Source organism: Drosophila miranda, chromosome XR, assembly GCF_003369915.1.
Source record: "Drosophila miranda strain MSH22 chromosome XR, D.miranda_PacBio2.1, whole genome shotgun sequence".
NCBI lineage: Eukaryota > Metazoa > Arthropoda > Insecta > Diptera > Drosophilidae > Drosophila > Drosophila miranda.
In genome coordinates this window covers 11,180,420-11,202,304 of record NC_046674.1, presented here as the reverse complement: position 1 = coordinate 11,202,304, position 21,885 = coordinate 11,180,420, and the positions used below count along the sequence as shown (strand labels likewise).

General features: G+C 43.2%; 4 protein-coding genes across 9 annotated transcripts in view; 2 read left to right on the top strand and 2 right to left on the bottom strand.

Moving 5' to 3' along the window:
• Positions 1-1,658: 1,658 nt before the first annotated feature.
• On the top strand, positions 1,659-3,126 carry LOC108152677 (very-long-chain enoyl-CoA reductase). The gene is made up of 4 exons (XM_017282173.2): positions 1,659-2,063; positions 2,296-2,512; positions 2,588-2,703; positions 2,762-3,126. The coding sequence occupies exons 1-4, from the start codon at positions 1,693-1,695 to the stop codon at positions 2,964-2,966; spliced, it is 909 nt and encodes a 302-aa protein (XP_017137662.1). The 5' UTR covers positions 1,659-1,692; the 3' UTR covers positions 2,967-3,126.
• Positions 3,127-3,462: 336 nt separating this feature from the next.
• On the top strand, positions 3,463-6,032 carry LOC108152676 (anaphase-promoting complex subunit 5). The gene is made up of 2 exons (XM_017282172.2): positions 3,463-3,655; positions 3,734-6,032. The coding sequence occupies exons 1-2, from the start codon at positions 3,530-3,532 to the stop codon at positions 5,882-5,884; spliced, it is 2,277 nt and encodes a 758-aa protein (XP_017137661.1). The 5' UTR covers positions 3,463-3,529; the 3' UTR covers positions 5,885-6,032.
• Positions 6,022-7,341, bottom strand: LOC108152678 (mitochondrial import receptor subunit TOM22 homolog). Its single transcript, XM_017282175.2, has 3 exons — positions 6,973-7,341; positions 6,729-6,773; positions 6,022-6,612 (listed from the first exon to the last, which is right to left on the bottom strand). The coding sequence occupies exons 1-3, from the start codon at positions 7,072-7,074 to the stop codon at positions 6,298-6,300; spliced, it is 462 nt and encodes a 153-aa protein (XP_017137664.1). The 5' UTR covers positions 7,075-7,341; the 3' UTR covers positions 6,022-6,297.
• A 2,419-nt stretch (positions 7,342-9,760) lies between these two features.
• The window catches only part of LOC108153305 (calcium-binding protein E63-1), a 29,365-nt gene continuing 17,240 nt past the window's right edge, over positions 9,761-21,885 (bottom strand). For all 6 annotated transcript variants that reach the window (XM_017283213.2, XM_017283211.2, XM_017283216.2 and 3 more), the window contains 4 exons: positions 20,323-20,466; positions 13,784-13,937; positions 13,540-13,688; positions 9,761-11,739 (listed from right to left, as the gene is read on the bottom strand). In XM_017283213.2, coding sequence (XP_017138702.1) covers positions 11,717-11,739; positions 13,540-13,688; positions 13,784-13,937; positions 20,323-20,466 — 470 coding nt within the window. In that variant the 3' untranslated portion in view covers positions 9,761-11,716. The remainder of the gene's footprint in view (positions 11,740-13,539; positions 13,689-13,783; positions 13,938-20,322; positions 20,467-21,885) is intronic.

Genomic DNA, 21,885 nt, shown 5'->3' with positions numbered 1-21,885 from the left:
AAATATACCCCACGAATATACCGAAATTTCTTTGGTACATGATAACTACACGCTAACTACACATTGGATACATGTAACCTACAGTTTTATGTAATTATCAAAAGCGACACCTGAAGGGGAAATGTGTAATTGTCAAACATTTTTGCCCGTTTACCCCATGGAAGCGCCAGTGTGCCGTTTTTTCCGTAATATTTCAAAATATTTGGATTTTTATGGCTAACGATCAAAAATTTTATGCTGATCACTAATTGGTATGGTCTGGGCCTTGGACACGGCTCTTAATGGCATTTCTACAATATTTCTACATTGGTGCATTGCACAAGAGTGTGAAACTATAACGCGTCTTAAAAAATACTGGAAAATGTTAGAGAATACCATGAAATGTATTAAATTTGCAAGGTGGCAGTCTTTAACGATGAAATGTACGACCCACAATGGTCGTACAATGATTTGAATTGCCACTGCTGCTAAACTTTTTTAACAATTCAAAACAAAAATATTTTTTACAAATTCAACTCACCACAGAATAAACTTGCTAAAATATTTTCAAACACTTCGAGACAACAGGACCGTACTGACTGACTGAAAATAACTAAATATACATACATATATCAAACAAATTTAGCTTGACAAAAATTCAGAGCCCGCTCTGATTAAAATAAAAATTTACTTTTGTAAACTATTTTTGAAGCTGTGAGACGAGCGGAAAACCTGACCGTACTGACCGATTCAGAAATTTGTTCTATTATCAATCCGTTTTCGTTGACACTAAATTCACCGCCACGTAAAAATCGAATTTTATGGGGCGTATATTTTTTAACTCACCAAAATAAAAAAATTAAAATATTTTCAGACAACTTTAAGACAAGACCTGGATAACGACTAAATAAAAAATATGAAAACTTTGTACTAATCCTTGACAGTAAGTTCAAGGCCTGTGATGATAACACTTTCCGTAAGATATAAGCCTTTCAACAACACTTAATGACAGAGCTGATATACAATCTTCACAAAAAAAACTACTGCAGCTTTATTAAAGCCCATACTGTATGGAAATGGTTGTGAATTAATACGCGAATTCCAGGAAAGCTAACAAACATTATACACGTCACTTATGGGGGTTTACTTACCAATAATGCTCCCTAGAGACTTTTACACTTTTTGGACAATTTCGAATGTCTGCTAGTTTTCCTTCAGGTTAGCAGTCAATGAAAATTGCTTGACTAGAAAATTGGGGGGGGAAAGGGCTATTGTAAATCTATTGATGTTCTATTGAATAAAAAAATAATGACTACTGCGTTGAATATTTTTAAATATTTTGTGTGGTGTATACGTACGTTTCACTGTGACTGGCCTTTAACAACCTAAAATTTTCTAGACATTTTCGCTAAAACCTTTTTTTACGCAAAATGCAATAAAAGCAAGTATTTAGAATAAGCCAGTTAAGTAGAAAAATTATTCATAAATCGTATAAAATTATGTGGGCATGGCTAAATGCTCTATCTAGCTGATAAAATTTGACGGAATATTAAAATTGAGGAATATTTATAAATTCGTCAGTATACTTACGATATATTTTTTAAATGAGACGGTATGTTTTGGTATATTTCCGAGGGGCGGACCGTATATCTTACCGATAAGTCCGCGGTCACACAAATTTTCTAGTCACTTCGCAAACGGCCGCAAAAAAAAATGGAGCTCGAAATACTCAGTGCCAAGACCAGCAAGCCCTATGGCAAGGTAAAGGTGCCCTCGGTCGCCACTCCAATTGGAGACTTGCGCGCCCTGATTCAGAAAAGCCTGAAGCAGGCTCCGGACGCCAACCGCCAGTCACTGCGCCTGGATGCGCGTGGCAAGAGCCTGAAGGATACGGACACCGTGGAGTCGCTGTCGCTACGCAATGGGGACAAAATCTTTGTGAAGGACCTGGGACCCCAGATTGGATGGAAGACGGTGTTCTTGGCTGAGTACGCCGGTCCCCTGATTGTGTATCTGATTTTCTATTTCCGCCCGGAACTAATCTACGGCAAGGCAGCCAGCACACCGATCTCCCTCACCACCCAGTAAGTAGACCGGCCCGTGTGTGTGTGTCTTTGAGTGTGTCGGCGCGACTTTCGCCGCACATCTTTCGATTTGTATTTTTTTGAATACGACCTGATTGACCCAACAGCGACTAGGGCCGCTTATGCAAAGCGATGAGTGACTAAAACGCAAGCAAGCATTGGCTGGCTTTTACCCGAATGCATAATTATTAACCCGTTTTCGTTCGTTTCCCTTTTGTCCAATCTTCTGCAGTATCGCCGCCGGTTGCTACACTGTCCACTATGTGAAGCGTTTGCTGGAGACGATCTTTGTGCACCGCTTCTCGCACGCCACAATGCCGTTGCGCAATCTATTCAAAAATTGCACCTACTACTGGGGATTCACCGCGTATGTGTCGTACCACGTCAACCATCCTTTGTACACATCGCCCTGCATGTGCACCGTCTGGGCCGCCCTTGGAGCCTTTGCTGTGAGTAGCCGTAGCCATTACTGTGGTGGCGATGGTGTCTCCCCAAGGAGATTAATAATTCTCTTTCCCTTGCAGCTGTGCGAATTAGGCAATTTCTCCGTACACATTGCATTGCGCAATTTGCGTCCACCTGGCACTAAGGTGCGCAGGATTCCAGTTGCCGACGCCAATCCGTTGACCAAGTTGTTCAAGTGAGTATTTATACTCTTCCCCACAGTTTGTGTTTTAAGCTAATTGCCTTGTTTGCAGCTTTGTGTCTTGCCCGAACTACACCTACGAGATTGGGGCCTGGGTCTCCTACTCGGTGATGACCTCGTGCCTGGCCGCCTATCTGTTTGCTTTTGCTGGCGCGTTCCAGATGACGGTCTGGGCCTTGGCCAAGCATCGCAACTACAAAAAGGAATTCAAAGATTATCCCCGGCAGCGCCGCTCCATCTTCCCATTTGTCCTGTAAATGGCCTCATAAAACATTGCCGTTGCAGTTCTCGACGCTGTATTACCTATTCCATTTGATTAATTTGGTTAGCATTTAAAGGGTAGTTGACTAATGACTAATGAACTTTGTGCTTTCATTCGTTCAAAGCAGAAATACATATTGGGGAAGAGTATGTTTACCCTGTGTGTAATTTTCGTAAGTTTCCCTTGGACTTTGATCAAGTGGGAAGTTCGGGTAGGGCAATATCAGTATTGATGATTTGGTTTCTTCGAAAGAGCGTTCGAAGTGCATGTGGCCAGCACGTTCCAAGCGCCACGAGTCGGGCTGTAACTTCTTTGCTTGAATGTATATTCAAGGGGGCGGCAGTTATATCAAGAAGGCAGAAACTTGAGTTTCAAATACAGCTCAGCTCATACTCTATGTGTGCATATATGGCCGCGCCAGTCAACACGATAGTATCGTATATAGTTCGATACAAATCGACATGCACCCACCTCTATTGACATACATACACACATACATACCTAGGTATTTTGTGTTTATTTTACCGGTAAACAAATCATTGAAGACCTCCAAGCAAAATGGCAACGGAGCTAAATGATGAACTGGACACCTTGGATCCCACTTCGAAGCTTTTGCCGGCGCGCATAGAATCTCCTACTGCTCACAAGATAGTGGTCCTAGTTCTACTCAAGCAGTATGTAATTGTAGGTTTGCTTATTTGTTGGTTTGTTCCCGCCACAAAGTTACAATTCTTGACTTATGTTTGTGTCTTAATTTTGCAGAACAAGAAGGTATGCTTGGACACAGGTATCTCAATGCGTCCCCAGAGGCGGCGCATGTTTTACATGCTCATCTTCAAACTAATCCAGGAGGCAGACAAGAGCTACGACGAGCTGCACGCCCTGCTCACCACAGGCCGCTACAAATTGGACAAATTGATGCTGGAAGCGTTTGAAAAGGCCATGTCCGAGTTCTGTGCGGGCAGCATAGAGGCCTTGTTCGACTTTGCAGAGATCCAGAACATAGACGAGATACTGAACGAGAACTATGGCATCAGCCAGTTTAGCATGGTGGGCGTCTATGTGCGTCGCGTAGGTGTGGTCCTGGAACGGCTCAGCTTTTCCGACATGATGGACATGTATCGCAGCATTTGTTCGTTTTATGAGCGTGGAGTGTGTGCCATGGCATCGGGCCCAGGGCCACGTAAGGCAGTTGCCGGCGGAGTGCTGCACAGGGAGGAGACGCCTCCCCCACTCGCCAAGGACAAGTCCACCGAGGAAGAGAAGAAAAACGATGATGCTGTGGGGCGCTGTGCGGACGGGCGCAATCTCTTAAGCAAGTGGGCACCCAAGCAGGCCAAATACTTCATCAACAAACAGTCCGAGCTGCTGGAGAGAAATGAAAGGCACTCCTTGTCGCCCGTGGAGCTTCAGCGAAAGGTGCAAGAGATGATACAGGATCTTCCGCTGACGACGACCCCCTACTTTCTCGGCTACATGAACCAGTTGCGGGTGAGGGACTTCTACAACTCGCTGTCTGCCTTACATCGCGCCTTGGACCGCAGCCCCGTACGTCTGATGAGCCAGGAGAAGGGATATCAGTATTTCTGCATTAATCTGGCCGTGCTGCATGCCACTTTCGAGCACCGCGATGAGGCGCTGTCAGCCCTCAGGGAGAGCATCATGCTGGCACAAGAGCACGGGGACAAAAGAAGCCTCAATCTCGCAAACACCTGGTATTGTCTACTGCGCGACGAGCTGCCGCTGTCCACAGTCCGGCGCAGTGTGTCCGAAGCCAATGAAGTGGACGGCTCGCTGCTGCAGAACTACACACTGGCGCTGCATTTTGCCGTCAAGCTGGGTACAGTCGCCGGCTACAAACCGCTGCGCCTGTTCGACCTGCTCCATCACAGCGATAATCTCACCAACCGCAACAATTTCGTGGACCACGCCTCCGAGGCCCTAGCGCTGAGGAGCGCCGTCTGGGCAGCCTATGGCCGGCACGAGGTGTCGGCTCTTTACTCCCAACTGCTACTCACTGCTCGGGATCGCTTTAGCAACGGCTCGGCCGGTTTGGGCAGTGCCTTGGCCAGCTATGCGCTGTGGCTGCAGCTGCAGGGTAAGCCCCAGATGTCGCGGTTGCTGCTGGATCGCGGCAGGTGCCGCTTTCCGCGCTTGCCCAGCGCCGAGGGCTGGATGATAAGCCAGTGCCATGTGATCATCCAGGCGGGCATCTATCAGTGTCGCTGGCACGATGCCCTGAAGGCCTGCGACCAGCTGTATCTTCTGGATATATCGGATGCCCTGATGCAGAGGGCTTCCATCTATGTTGCCAAAAGGGAGTTCTTCAACGCGCGTCGCCTGCTGGATAATCTGGTCACGCAGACCGAACTGCCCTTCCTTCTGCGTATGCGCATCAAGGTGATGCTGGGATACTGCGGTCTGGCCGAGGGTCGCTTCTCCAGCGAAACAACCATGCTTCTGATGAGTGTGGCCGAGGAAATGGCCGAAGCACAGATGGACTACGAGCTGGCCTTGGTCGACATGCTGCTGGCCCAGCAGCTCCTGCTCCTGGGCTTGCCCCAGAAGGCCTATCAGGCTATCAAGCGTGCTATGCAGGACATTCACACCAACGGCGGGATCTTCGAGCGGGCCAGGACGGATTTTGTGTTTGTTCGCTGCCTCCTGGCCGTCACGCCCAACAATGTGGAGGCTCGCAAGGGCCAACTGATGAAGTCGCTGGACCTTCTGGAGCGAGCTGCTAAATCCTTTAAGAAACTGCAAGCCCATTCCAAAGTGCTGGATGTGTACGTCTTCCTGGCGCAGCGATTCAACGAGTTTGGCGAACGGACGTTGAGGAACAAGTACGCCGGAGAGTTTCGGCGCTATTTCACGGATCATCCCATACCGCGCGAATACCTCGGTAGTCCCTGAACGGGGAGAAAAGTGGGAATCTGTCGTTTAACTCTTAATAAACATAGTTTTATTAATTTGTTTAAATTGTAGTTGTTCCTTTTTTATACACTCTACACCAACTACAAAACTAAAACCTATCAGAAGTTTCGCAACTGTTTGAAGAGAATGCCGGAGATGAGTTTTTATTGTGGACAAATTTGGGGGCATTCCATCCCACTCGCAACGCTGCAGTGTCGGGGATATGGGGGATGCAGCGTAAATGCTTAAGGCGTTTGCTGTGTGTCTGTTTTGTCTGTGGTTGTGGTGTGGTGTGGTATGGAGGGGCGTGACCTCCGTTTTGCCTTCAACTGGGATTAATTGATATTGGACAAACTTAGGCTAACGTGTCCCAAACACGGACTCTAGCTGGTTATAGAGCTAATGTTAATGGCTTAACGAACCAATGGCAGATGGGGCGTAGGCCCAGATGGAGTGGAAGCCATTGCACTGCTCGGCCCGAGGAGCACCTGCTTCTGCTGCGACTTGTGCAGCTCCTCCATAGTGGCGCGTTCAGTCTCAAAGACGATCGGCGCGAACATAATGATAGATGTAGTAAAAAAGATCCAAGCAGCGTTGCGCGAAAACGAGAAGAGGCCCTTGCAGGTCTTCACGCTTGTGTCGGCGACGGTGCAAGCCGCAGTGCGCACCGACCCGGGGAGCATCTCCGTCAGTCCAATAAAGCGCTCGCTTAGCGTCTCGTCGGGTTCCTTGAGGATGAGGGATAAATAGAAAGTTTGAGGTTATAGCACGCTCCAATTTGTATTCTTCCATAGTCGAGCTGCATGTTTACAAACATCTTGCCATGCGCCATGCGCCAACTTACATCATCGTAGTTCTCCTCATCGCGTACTGGCTGCTCAGCGGATGCCTGCAAGGAGATGAAAGTCATTAGAAAGTGTGTACCAGTATTCTTGTATTTAGTATCCATGTATAGCTAGCTGGGGCAAACGTTCTACGAGTACCAGCTGTGATAGCTGCTGGTAAGCAGGTCGGTCGGTGCGGCCATTACGTGAGCACGATAAGACGGAGGGGAGTGTGAAGGCAATGGGAACCACGTTTTTACTTACAGTGGCCACTGTGCGACGTTCTGGCGTCTCATCTTTGCTGCCGCCTAACGACGACATGCCACTATCCTTTTCAATGAACTCAATTTCAGGATCAGAGTCCATCAAATCCTCGATTTTCACAGTTTCGGTATCCACTTTGCGGCTTTATTTTAACACACGTTAAGAAATCGTTGGGTAACGTAATCGTAACCCGTTTAAATATGATGCACACTGGACAGGGAGACTTTAACGCAGACAACGGACGTTAAATGCAGTATTCACTTGCATTTAATTGAGCTTCGACACAAATTTTTCGTTCGGTGTTCGTAAAAATAATTGATTTTATGGGCCTCGTGAACAGTGTAGAGGTGGAGAGCTATCGATGGTAGGGCACTATCGCGCTACTAAACTATCGATGGTTCAATGTTTCGATAGTGGGCGATAGTGGGAAGCACAGAATAACCGTGGAAGCGTCTTAGCCCACTAAATCCCCCTCTAATTAAATAGTTTAACTACTTGAGGTAAATGGCGGAAAATATTACTGATTGTAAATGATTAAATTTTCATTCTTTTCAGTGGAAAATTGAAACACCCCCTTGGCTTATAATAGGTTAATCGTTCTCCGTCAAGGATTGGAAACCATATTCTCGATTTTGATATTCCGCTGAATATTACTGGCTAGATAGAACATTTAGCAATGCCCACATAATTATATCCGATTTATTAAACTATTCTCAGCTTGACTGGTTTATTTTAAACACTGGCTTTTATTGCATTTTGCGTAAAAAGAGGTTTTAGCGAAATAAGTCAAACAAAAAACAAGTAGCGACATAGGTCAATCAAAACAAACGAAAAAGGAAATTCGTTCATATTGCTCAATTTTGATATTCCATTGAATAATGCTGACTAACTAAATCTCTCAGCAATGCCCACATAGTTTTATCCCATTGATGAATAAATTTTCTACATTTGATAGTTTTTAATCTTTGCTTTTATTGTATTTATTGTAAAAAAAGGTTTAAACGAAAAAGTTCAACAAAAAAAGAGTCGCTATATTGCGTGTAAGCCGTAGTATAGGCCTTTGTATACCCTATTTTGTTAATTTTATATGAAAGTATAAATATTGATATGAAGATAAAACGTAACTAATAAAGACCTTTTCTCAAATTGACATTTTTTAGACATATTCATGTATATGAAAAGTGATGAGTATATGATCTCGATCCTGATACCTATTCTAGGTCTCTGCAAGAAGACAATAAGCTTTAAAATATCGTTGAAATATTGAAAATAATATTAAATAATATTGAATAATATTAAAATATATTGAAAATAATTTGTTTTTGCCTGGGATGAGAAACATATTCACAATTCGATAACATCCATTCCCCCCAGGGTATGTGTGCATGGAATAAAACTCATTACCCGATTAAAGTTCGGTTATCGATACTATCGACTGGTTACGAGTGGTGCGCGCCAAATCTAACTTTTTTGAATGTGAGCGACAAGGATTTAAATGTTGTCAACCGGGCCATTACCGATTCAACAAATACGACGATTCCCTCAATTTTGATCTTCCCTCGAATATCAGCTATATGGAAGATTTAGCCATGCCCAAATAATTTTATACGATTTATGAATACATTTTTTACTTGACTGGTATGTAAATACTTGACTTGTTTTCTTGCTACGGCGATTGCTGTTTTTGCTCTTCAACAACAATATAGCATCTCGTTATGATGAAAAAACGAACTTAGCCCACTTCAGCCCGCTCTATTGAAATAGTTCAACTAATTGAGGTTAATGGCTGAAAATATGAACGATTGTAAATTCTTCTTCTAGATTCGTGCCATCTTTCATCTGAACTTAAAAATAACAATGCTAACTTTCACCTGAACTGCGCTAAAATGATTACAGTGGGTTAATCGTTCTCCGTCAAGGATTGGACACTATATTCCTCGATTTTGATATTCCGTGGAATATTACTTGCTAGATAGATCTCTAAGCCCTTCCCAAATAATTATTTCTTATTAATGAACCTATTTTCTACTTTACTGATTTATTTTAAATACTTTATATTATTGAATGTTGCCTAAAGAAACGTTTTAGCGAATAAATGTCAAACAAAAAAAAAACGTAAGAGTAATCGTCCGTAATGCTCAATTTTGATATTCCATTGAATATTTCTTGCTAACTAAGACCCTCAACCCCGCCCACATAGTCTAATCCTATTGATGAATAAATTTTCTACAAGATTAATTACTTTTAAGTAATCCCATTTATTGTATTTTGACTAAAACAAGGTTTAAACTAAAAAGTTCAACAGCAAAAATTTGTATTGTCATTTTGTTTCTTATCGGTTTTATACGAATATCAGCCCTGATTTTGCCGCGTACACTTTTGCTCGATCTGATTACTAGGCTTTAAGAGAAAGCCGAAAGCACTCTGACGTGAATAATCTACTAACGCATTTGAGGACCATTCAAGTTCAAATTTAAAAAACCGTAACTTTCAACGAGCTGAATTTTGCTGTTTGCATATGCATTGAATTTACATAGAAATCGATCATATATGTATCGACTCTCTGACATCACAATCCACAAAAACAAGCTTTTCCCCTTGTAACTCACCATTTTTTCTCTGCAACTTATTGTGTTTCGTAAAGTTTATTTGCGAATTTTTTCTGTAAAATATATTGTAAGCTGTTGTCAGTTCTGCGAAGAAGAGAATATGAATGAATGAATTTCTGAATTTGACAGGGCCTACCCGGATCCATTTATTTAGAGAAATAAAACATTTTTTGAGCGTTGGTGTACCGGAGTTTATTATATCGTATCTTGATCGCTCGTCATCTTGCATTCGTAGTTATAAATTATGAAATCATAATTTAACGAAACTCCTACCGCTTCAAGTACTCATATGCATATAGATAGTGTCTTAATTCATGTGTTCTGCGTTGTCCAGTATATAGTATAGTATATAGTAGTATACATATAATTTAGATAGTTTGACATTAAACGTAAACAGCAAATGTTTATTTAAGTAGTAGTCGTAAATTGTTGGGTTACATAAGGTATTCTGCATTAGGTATTCAAGCACATTTAGAGGTCATAAAAAACTACTTGAATTAAAGACATGGATCGGGTATGGTATGGTATACATACATACATACATTGTATATGCATAAAGATCCTTTATATAGAACAGTTTTGAATAACTTGAAAATTGTATTGTTTGATTTTGTTTTCGGTTTATTTGGTTTTAATTTTCCTGCTCTTGAAGTTGTCCAGTTTTTGTAAATACCCTACAAAAATTTGTGGTTAGCTTTCCTTGTGATTCCCATTTGACTATTTGTACCTTTGACCTGATTTATAAACTTATTTGCTGTCTGTGCACTTTTCCCGCCTCTCTCGTACGATTCATACAATGATCTAAATATAAATACATATATATTTTTAATTTTCACTTTACTGATGTTTCAAAAGAGCACTTTTTTTGAATTTTCCTCTCCATTTCTTTGTCTTCTCCTAAATGTTTTTTTTATCAAAAAGGAAATGAAAAATGCAAATGAATAAAAAACTAATTTGAAACCTTCATGTCCTATGGATTAGTGAAAATCTTTGTAAAAAAAGGTATTACTTGTAGTTTTTTTGAACTATGGCTAAGCCGGGACGGCAATATGTAATGGACTTTGAATTTTGGCTTGGAATCAAAAAACAGAAACCTAAAGAAATTATTCCAAACTAATTTGACTAGATTTTGAACTGGATCAATTGATTTGGATCCGCAAATTGGGCTGTTTCATTAATACAATACGATATTATACGAGTATAGTTCATACATATATTCTTCTTTAGTTTTTTCTTTAACATTCAATATTGTTTGGGGCTTTTGTTTATTCGTTTCGTTCATTTCCAAGTACTATTTCCAACTGAAATAGGTTTCCGTTTGGACTTTTTCTTATATAAATTGTTAACATTTATTTTCTTATTCTAACAACTTTTTGAAAACAACTGTTTTGGGGGATTTTGAAACACGCATACGTTGAAAGCAGCATAACTACATTTAATAAGATACAAATATATGAATCCACCTAGGGATTTTCTTCATAATTTCTTGTTTTACATAGTATGTATATATTTTATTATGTATGCCCCTTGTTGCATCCATCACCCTAAACACAATATCACTCACGCTCTCAGACTTATCCGAATATGAATATATATGTTCTTTTTTGTTTGTTTTTTTGTTTTGGTTGTTTTGTGTGTATGCTGTGTGAGTGTGTGTGTATAATCTATAAATAATTTTTCCACAAACTTACAAAAAAAAAAAAAACAACTTATAATCCTAAGTTTTCCACTTCATTTTGGGTGGTTCTCGATTCAAGTACTTAAACGAATATATTACTCTTTACAATCGAAAAAACTTTCAAAGCTAATTTTTGTAATATGTGTGTGTGTGCGTGTGTAAAATGTAAAATGTGTTTAAGTGTAGGTGTGAGTGTGTGTGTATGGCCTGCCTTGCACTTTCTCCCACGCTGTTTGTATAAATATAATTCTTCCTTTAGTTTTGTATAAAATATTAAGTAATTTTTGCTTGCAATTTTTCACTCTGCAAATTTCTTTTTCATAATAATTTTTCGGTTGACTGAGTATATCCATAATAGCTTAACACTTGTGTATGTTAAATGGTTAACCTTTCCCGTTGTTTTCCATTTCTAATTTTTGTAGTTGTTTGCTGACCATCCATTCCGGGCTGAAAATGTTTACAGCAGAAGTCTCGTAAATTCTGTAATTAAATCAAGAACAAAATAGGCGTTAGAAGTCCATTAATTCTAATTGCTGTGAAGCTGTGCAAACAATGGTCAAGTTTTCCTGAAAAATGAATGAGTGGAAAAATGTATGTTAAGCACCCACATAATCTCATTCTTTTATTAAAAAGTTGGATGAAAAGTGGGGTCTAGTAATGATCTCTAGCGAGCTCAGGAGCTCTCAAAGGATTCCCCCACAAATATTTATCACTGGAAATCATTTCCCTTGACAACTTCTCCCAATCACCCATTCTACCTAAATCCTTTAATAGAGGACACATCGGAACTGCACAAAACGTCGCCTCCAGCTGGTGATTACGCCTCCTCACACCTTCGACAAGCCACACTTTTACGAGCTTGACACCAAGTAGGGTCCACCAGGGGTGTACGTATACGTGTTGCTCTGGCCAATCCTCCAGCACATTGCAGTGTCAGCAGAACGAACAGAAAACAATGCCAAACAAAATGTGAGTAAGGGAGCTACTATCCATGGTCGGTACTCCGAATATGGAATACCCTCAATAGAGGGTATATAGAGAGGAAAGATATCTACTGAGGTTTCTATGCTGATTGACTTGGCAATTGATCCAGACCAATAATAGTCTACGGACATCAGTAGCAGTAACAGTACCATGTACAAATTCTTTGAGTGCTTATCACAGGCAGATGAGGCCGGTGTAAAGTAAATAGGGTAAAGACAAAATGAGTAAATAAATTGCAGATGCCAGCAAACAAATGGCTGGCGGGTGCGGGTGCTAGTGCGGGTGCTAGTGCGGGTGCTAGTGCGGTTGTGGGTTTACTGGACGTTACTGTTTACTGGACTGGGTGTGGCGACATGCATGTCAATGCGTTACAAGGCCAACTTATCAACTAGCAAGGCGATGGCATATGAACCTAATGATACAACACAATACAAGGGAATCCCAAACCGATGGAGGCACAGACAACACACACACTTACATACTCATAAAATAAAAACAATGCACACACGCGCACTCTTTGAGGACACTCGATCCCAAGCTAGTTGTTTGTGCGTGTCTGTGCATGTGGCAGTATTAGTTTAAGTTTATTAAACCAATTTAATGCCACCCAAGGGAATGCTGTACTGCCCTTTTTCGCTCTTGCTGCAGACGGGGTGGAGATGGGGGAGGGAGAGGGCCTAAGGTAAGGTGTTTCCTAATGGCCATCTGACACTGGATCAAAGGGCGAACATAACGCTGATGTCTTTAACTAAAACTACAAGGCATAGGCAATATCCAAAGAAATGTACTCGAAAATATCTATAAGAGTTATGTAAAGCGAAATTAAATTCGTAAAATTCGTAATGTCTGATTGGATTACGGTAGTGGCTTAGTGGCGTCAACAAACGAAAAGTTCCAACAACAAGAAAGGGGCATAAAAACTTATTCAGTAAACATGCACTCACATTAAAGAGCTTCTGTGGGGGTTAATAAACTTTGTCGTTTGTCTAGCTGATTTATGAGCGAATAATTTTCGGCTGTCGGTGGGCTTGGGGTTGGGGGTTGGATAAATATTGGCTCAAGGTTATATGTATGTATTTTATGGCAAGACTTGATTAGGGCCCAGAGGAAGCCACTGCCTCTGCCACTGCCACATCCACAGTCAGAGTCAAAGCCACAGCCATAGCCACAGCTGCAGCAGCAACAGGAGCCAGAGGCAGAGCAGTAAATGGAGCTGTTTTGTGGCTTTTAGATGTGTGTGTCCTTCGGACTGGGTGACAGCGTCAGCAATGTCCTTTATCGGCTGCACTGACTTACCCTCGTAATTGATGCGACCATCCTGATCCAAATCGGCTATGGCTAGCAACTGCTCCAGCTGCTGCTCGTTCAAGGGCTCGCCAATCATTTCCATGGCGGTCTGGAGCTCGTCGCGCGTTATGAATCCGTTCCCATCCCGATCGAATACTCTAAAAGGAGATTTACATATTTTTTGTAGAGCGGATTTCCGACAAGGATGGACAGAAAGGAGCATGGGGGGCGGTATGCGTACGCATACACTCACCTAAATGCGGCTATCAAGTCCTCGGTGACATCATCGGCCTCGTCCAGGGGCTTGCTGTTACTGGGGTTATCATCGTGCTGCTGCTGCTCATCGCGCAGCGCCTGGATCCTGCCCACCCATTGCAGGAACTCGGCCTCGTTGATTAAGCCGTTTCCTGTAAGTGAACCAATAAACGGGATAGAGTGAGTGTGCGTTTGCTTGTGCGTGAGATGGAGATGGAGACAGCCATTGGACAGCAAGGAGAAAGGGAGAATTCTAAGCTTTTCCGAGAAAAAAGAAAAGATTGAGTGCATTTCTTTGTTTGTTCATTTGTTTGCCTGCCAGCTGAAAATGTTTACACGCTCCAAGAGATGTCCTTCCATTGTTGCCCGGACAACATGGGACTGTCGGGGCAGTACAGTCGCCGGAAAGTACAGTCCCTCGCTCAGAAAGTGCAGTGTGTCCAGGTGCTGGCATTGTGAAAAGCATTTCCCGGACAGATTTGTACAAGCACTAACAAGCTAAAGCCAAATCCCAAGCTTAATTCACAGCCAAGGAAAAAGGGAAGACAACTTTTTTTGGGACTTCTTTCGAAACTTTTACAATTAAGAGCAAAAGATATGGCGTCCGGAAAACCTTTGAAGCCACGTCTTCGACCTTGACCTTCGGCGCAGAAACAAAAAAAAACAGAGCGGAAAAAAATACAGAAAAGAAATGTGGAAAAGGGACTAGAAACTGTTGGTGTAAATGGGAATGAAAACGAAGTTGAAATCTGCGATAATCTCTCTGCGGCAATCGCCGAGCGGTTGGTCTGTGGCAAGAATGGAAAGTGGCAAGTATGGCAACTATGGCGGATGGCGGATAGCGGATGGCTGGGTGCTGTGAAGTTCCGTATATCATTCACATTCGGGGCTAGAGAAAATTCCCATTTCTAATTGCAATTTGTGCCCTTGGGCCAGCGTATCCGAAATTTGAATTGCTAATATGTTTGTCGTGAACAAAAATGAAATAAAACCTCAGAATTAGGCAAAAGTGATTTAATTATATCTGAAATACGAATCGCAGCAGAGAGTGGGGATTAGTTTAATGAGCTATCCTTGAGGCAGCTTTGAAGTGCTTCAAAGAGTATTCTGCATCCAGAAGGATATCCAATTACATGTATTTCCATCCTCCATTCTATGCTTTTCAAGCACACTGTAGTTGGTTATATTTTCACCCATTCTTTGGGGACTTTTCAGCTGTACTCCATGGTTCTTCTTAGCTTGTTAGGAAAACCCAATCTCTGGCTCCGTTGCCTTGCCAACAAAAGAAGAAAAAACCAACAGAGACGGAGAGCAGATGAAGGCCAAAACTGGAAAATGTTGAAATGTGGGTAATTACGAAACGGACTGCTGGCTTTGAGCCATTGAGTGGCATTTGGTTGTTGGTTTGGCATCAAAAAAGCATTAAAGGTCATAAAACCCGATGCCCGGACACTCGCATCAATTAGACAATGCAGTGCCATCACAGCCAGTGCCTTCGGCCCGTGGAAACGTACATAACGAGGTCCCAACTCAACTCCGGACTCGGGACAAATATTATTCCATCAGGCCATGATGATTGCTTAGAGTATTTGTTCATATGTCGGCATACACATACCCGTATAGCCATGAATGGTCATACTCGTACATGACTTGGCTCAAGCCCATGCTCCCGCTCCCCATCATCATCCCCATCAACCCCGTCATCGTCCTAGTTCGCAGAGCTCATTGTTTGCCATTTTCCTGGTGCTCAGTCTGCTGCTCTGCTGCTGGTCTTTCTGCTGTTGTTTCCTCTGACATCTGTGTGACATTTTTGTGTTGGTTGCATGAAAAATATTTTCATTTGTGCTTAGCGGCCGGCATACAACCCCTCAACCTCTGAGCCCTAGGCTTTGGTTGTCATTTGCCAGGGGAAAACGGGTATGCCAGCCGGTATGTTCCGCATTCTTGATCAAGTCTGCATCTGTGTGTCTGTGTGTCCGTGTTCGTGCTCGTGCTCGTGCTCGTGGCGGAAGATTCATATTCTTTCAGAGATGCCTATCCTTTATCCTTGAGATATTTTCCTTTTCCTCGTATCTTTTTTTTTTTTAAATACAAAACTAAATGTTTGTTCGCCCCATGCACATTATCTCTGCCTCTGTGTCTGCCTCTGTGTCTCATGGCTGCGTCTCTTTCTGTACTGCCTGCAAAAAAGGACAAAAAAGGACAAGTCCAAGGATAATGAAAATGGCGCTGTTGTGTAGATGCTGATGCTGCCGCCATTGTCGTCGTTTTTCGTTCCATCTGCAATAAGGACATTCTACGGCATTGCCAGTGAGGGCGAGGACGTCTCCAACAGCGGCACTATTTCTGTGGCACATCTTGGCAGTGCCACCAAAATGTATCCTGCATAAGCAATGTCCCATCCTTCCATGTGTGTCCATGTCTCTTCTCTGCATACAGATGTCGTCGCTTGGTTGAGTCGTTAAGCAGAGAAACGAATATTTCCAAAAGCTTGTCATTGATCGATGGCTGGAAACTGCAAAAGGAGCTCTATATGTTCGAGATGATCGATAAGTGTGTATCTTATCGACACCATTACTCGACTAACACTCTAATTGTCTACAGGACTGCCATCTCAGGCCACATCATATCCGGCTCGTAGAATTAGTAGGTATGCTTAGCTAAGTCTTGGCTCTCATTTTCAATTACCCTTTTGCCAATCACAGATTCATTTGCTGTTCATTACCTCTCAACCCATCTCAACCCATCTCATCCCATTTAGAGTCTGCCAGGCAACGACAACTTGCAACTGCGGTTGTGGCAGTGCATCTCGTCGGGGCACAAATCAATGCCACAGGGGAGTGCCACGTAGGAGCAGGTGTTGTTGTGTGGCACCAACTTCATGCCAAAATGTAATCAATTATTGGCAAAATGTACCTGCTGCTGGCTGGCTGATGCTTCTGTTGCTGTGACTGTGGCTTTGCTTTGCTGTTGCTGTTGCTGGTCCCATTCCTGTTTGCCACGGCTGACCTCATGCCAGCGGAAACGGAAGTCAGAACGGCACGGCACAGTGGAGCGGTGGGGGGAGGAAGGTGGTTGGCATGTCTGTGTGTGGCTCCTGTTTGATTGTTGCTTTGCGGATTGGAAGGCCCTTCCACCCTCCGGGTACGTGTAATTTGGACACATTTGAGCTGGTAGTAAAGCATGCAATAAAAGTTGGCTAACACACACAGGCACACACACACCCATTTCCAGACAAGCCAATGGCTGTCTGTGATGGCAAATAAATTACCTTGTAGTTTAGCCATTAATTAAATCTGGCCCAAAGCATTCTCCAATGTTTCTGTCCACTTGTCCCTGACCAACGTTGCGTATGCGCAATGTTTTGTTTTGAAAGGAATTCCTTCTGATTTGCTGCTGGCTGCTGTCTGCTGTCTGCCAGGAATGCAGTTCAAGGCTCAAACTGAACTTTGAACTTAGCTGCAGCCCCAAAGCTGCTCCTCTCTTTTCCCTCTGGCCCCAGCCCTTCTTTACGAGCATTTCGTTTGGAAAAACTCACTTTCTGTCGGTTGCCCATTTTGGGGGATTTCTTTATTACTGAAGCAGCCATTTCCCATTTCCATTTCACTTGGTCTGCAATATTCGGCCAAACGTTCGGGGAATTTCTCGGCTTTTCCTTGGTATTTTAAGCTGTATTTAATTTGGGCCCTTTCCAAGGGCTGCCCTCCAATTGGGGGCTGCCACTTGTGCAGATTTCCCGGTGGCCTCTTCATTGTGATTCGATTAGAGCTTCATTTCCATTTGAAATCGGCCTTGAAAGGGTGGCGGGTGGTAGGTGGTGGGTGGTGGGTGGCTGGTGGTGGTTGCCCGACAGTTGTTGCTAATGGGAAAAACGTTCTGTTCTGCTTTCGAACTGCGGTCTCCACTCCACACACTGCTGTCCAATGGCCAGGGGCAAACTAATTTAACATGACATGGCCTCTCCCCATGGGCCTGCCTTTGACACTTAACCACTGGCAAATCGGAAATTTAATGGCTCGCGGCTGTCGTTTATGGCTTTATGTCCACCACAAAATCGCTGCCGCATCTGTGCCAACAACACGAGAAAATCAGCTGGCCTCGAATAGAGCCTGAAATTAATTTCATTGTAGCCTGAAAGCATCGACAATTATTTTTAAACGCCGACCAGTGTCCAGGCTTAGTCTCGGCGCACATAAATTATCAATGGTGTTGCCCAACCTGACCTGACCTGACCTGACCCCACAATTGACCCTAGTCAGGGGTAGAAAGCAGAAAAAGGAAAACTGTTGAATGCTCCTGGCCCGACCCAGCCCCATAAAGACACGCATAAATAAGGACCGCAGCCAGGTGTCCATTTGGCAGCGTCAGAACTTCCAAATCACAGTCATGCCGGCCCTTTGAGGGCGGGAGGTAGGGAGGTAGGGAGATAGGGAGATAGGTAAGGAATGTTAATGAAGCCGTAAAGTGCGCATTCAACAGCTTTTGGCCTTAATCGAAATCAAAAAGACAAACAAAAACTTTATGGGGAGACAAAGGCAAGTGTGTCTTTGTCTTGGGGCCAAACTCAGGACATTCTTGAGCAGTTTGTTCGCCACTTCTCGGGTTATTGGTAGCCGGTTATGTTCTTTGGTTACTTATGAGATGCGGTTCAAAGGCCGTTTTAGAATACGATTTTAAAAGTTTTACATTTTCCGATACAGAAACTTGTTAGAGAATTCTAATGTGCTATCCTTGCTGGACAGAATAAACCTCTCTAATAGCATTCTATTGACTGAGTTTTCTAGAAATCTGAGTCTCTATTATTATTGCACATTAGGAGAAAAAACCAGTGTTGAGCAGGGCTACCAGTGTTGATAAGCTCAGAAATGGCAAACGATAGTGTTGCCAAGTCTGGTTTTGACACAGCTAACACCACAGCTCTGTTTTTGTCTTTCATTATAGGCAACAGTACAGATATCCAACCATTTTTCCATACCGTCTGTCGCGCACGTGTCGCTGCCTGTGTTCGCGTTCTGGATTGTTGTATGCTTGCAGGATATCTATAGACAAGGCACATGTGCCTATACGAAACTCGGGGCGTTAGTGCCGCAACATTTGTCTGCCGGTGGCAGTCATCAAAACAGGTCTCTCCCCACGATTTATCTCTCTCTCTCTCTCTCTATCTTCCTGGCTGCTATATATGCCTCGGTGTGGGCAGTGGCTGTCAGCAACAGTTGCCTGCTTTTATATGATAAATGTCCGTGACATCTGCTCCATAGCTCCAATGCTCCACCGCCTTATCAGTGTACGTGACCTCCTTTAAATTAACAGAATTTGCTGGAAAGCCTCCATCGATAAGGCTCCTAATGCATCGGGCAAATATTGAAGTTACCTGGACCAAAAGGCGCTTGAATGGAATTCAATTTGCTGCCGACACACTTGACACAAACGAGCCTGAAGGCCATGCCCCCATCATGCACTCGCCAATACTGGTATATGTATATGTATATGTATATGTATATGTATATGGGAAGGATACATTTTGATGTATCCTGACATGAATACGTATTCGTCTAGACAACAAACAAGCATTTTAATGCAAATTTAATTTTCTGACAGGTTGCCCTAATTTGATTGAAAAATATGCAAGACATATGCTACGAAAAAAAAGAAGAGCTGACATGTAGAGTAAATAGGGTACACTTTCCACAGGCCGGCCAAGAATGCAATAAGATAGCAGCACCCACACTGCCACACTGCCACACTCCCACAGAGTGCTACTCATATTCATGGCCGTGGAAAATAGCATTTTTCTAACAAGTAAATTAAATAAGAAAACTTCCGGACCGGCGTGGCACTGCAACAAATCGGCTTAAGGCGGATGGACCAAGTCTTGCGACTTATCCGGTCTACAAATAATACAAGACGGTTTAGTTCAGTTTATCTCACTAAAAGATACCCTCTGATATAATTTTGCGGATACAAATCAAAGGAATCAGTAACCAAATTACTCGAATTTGGCTATCGCCTGCACCGAATATATCTTAAAACTGTGACATAAATTACCCCAAGCTCAATATACGACAGTACGCCAAAAGGAGAGGGTACTCGAATATTTCCTAGCATACTTATTGGGGCCGCATGCAATAAAGTTATTTCTTCCTGTTATTCTTAGATTAAACTTTGCTTTTATTTGATATTCCTGATGTCCAAGGGAAATGTCAGGCCTGGAGAGTTCCACGAGAACAAAAGCAACCACATTTCACCTGCAGAGGGACGCTCGGCCAAGTCTAAACTTGATTAAATGACAGCAAAACCACTTGACATGCTCGGCTGGTCTTAATTACGGTTTCCAGTCCGCCTTCGCACTGCCTTTCAGCGTAGCTTGAATTATTAAAGAGCCCTGCAGACCAGCTGTACCAGCTCTCATAGGAAGGGACTAACTGTTGCACTCAGTGTCCACAGGTGGGCTTTTTGTCACAGAGAAGAAGGGCCTGAAGTGGCAAGCAAGCACTTTGTTGCTGTTGCTCTTTGCTGTTGCTGTTGAGTGGCACTTACCTGAATGGCTCGCCTCACGGATGAGATCGTGTATGATTTCATCACGCACATTTATGCCCAGGTTCTTGAGCATAAACTGAAGCTCGTTGGCGGTGACGCGTCCGTCACGGTTTCTGTCTAATAGATCGAATGCTGTGCGTAGATCTGGAAAGATATTTCATATTAGAGAACTATTGAATAAATAATGGAATATATGTAAATTTTCCGTTTAATTTGTCGGAAACAGCAATTGAGCAGTGGTTCATAATATTTCATTAAAATTTTGACGCCGGAAGTTCGGTTTTCCCGCGCACAATATTACGTATGCGTCGTGTGGGCGAACAAAACTATAAGCAAGCCTTAAGTGAGTATTTATATGCATATTAAAGGGCAACAAATTGCGTCGAAAGTGTTACCCTGAAACGGAAATGTGTCAGAAAAGAGTGTTTGCTGTGGAAATGCGACACAGAAAATAGAGATTTGGGAGGAAACCCTCTTTTGGTTTGTTATTGCAGCTGTTAAATGTCATAAAATGTTGGAAAAGCATATGTAGCTCAATGGGGGAGCAGCTCCTCCCATTTGATATGTGTGTGGCGATATAATCGTTCCATGAACTGGCTTAAACTCTCATTCTGGGCGGGGCCTTGTACAATAATTAAGGCCTTGTCGCGGCCTTCTCTGTGGCATGCCAAGACAAGAGCTTAGTCGATGCTTTGCGGCCATAAAAAGTTGCTGTCTCCGCGCCCCTGCCTTTGCTACTGCTGCCATCTGCGTCTCACTTTTGGCCCCAATGCCAAATCGATCAAACTTGCAGTTGGCTGGCTGCAAATCCCAATAAATATGGACGTTCAGCTAAGACTGATAATTTTTCCAATCGCGCTTAACTTTCTGCGCAATTTGGTTCGTAATTTGGATAAATACTATGCAATTTGGGTCATGAATATTGTGATAGGGAAACGCAAGGCTAGGAAAAGAGCTTAAGGCTGAGGCACTGGAAAACATCTTAAAATTCGTACCACCCTGAGCTGCCAACCACCCCGTTCCTTGGCGGCTTCCGGTGGCATGGAAGGAAGAAGGGAAGAAGATATGCGAAAATTGCATGTAAATTGCTTTGGGCCATGTCTCTTCCACTTACCTGCCCCCGCTTTTCCTCGCTCTTACGGAATGTGGAGCACTTCCGTTGCCTTGGCTTTGTCGAGTGGCCCGATGTGTGCCTGTACCCCTGCCCCAGCCGGTGGGTGTGCCTGTGGTGGTGCCTGCACCTGTGTGTGTGTGCACTTGTATAGTTTGTAATTGCACACGTGTTTATTCTTCAAATATTGACACATTGACACAATATTTTACGTTGCTGCGTCTGGTAGCACTGCTGACAGGTGTCAGAGAAGTGGAACATATTGAGGTTGCCCGTTGCCCCCATATTGAGGCACACATGTGATTGACATCTAGTTAAGTTGTAGTCAAATAAATTCGAATTTGCTGTTGTGTCACTTGTGAATGTGATGCGTTTATCGATTTCTGAGCCAACAAAATGTCATCGCAAATTAGTGATGGCAACGTGGAGCAAATGTCAAGCTATCCCTATCC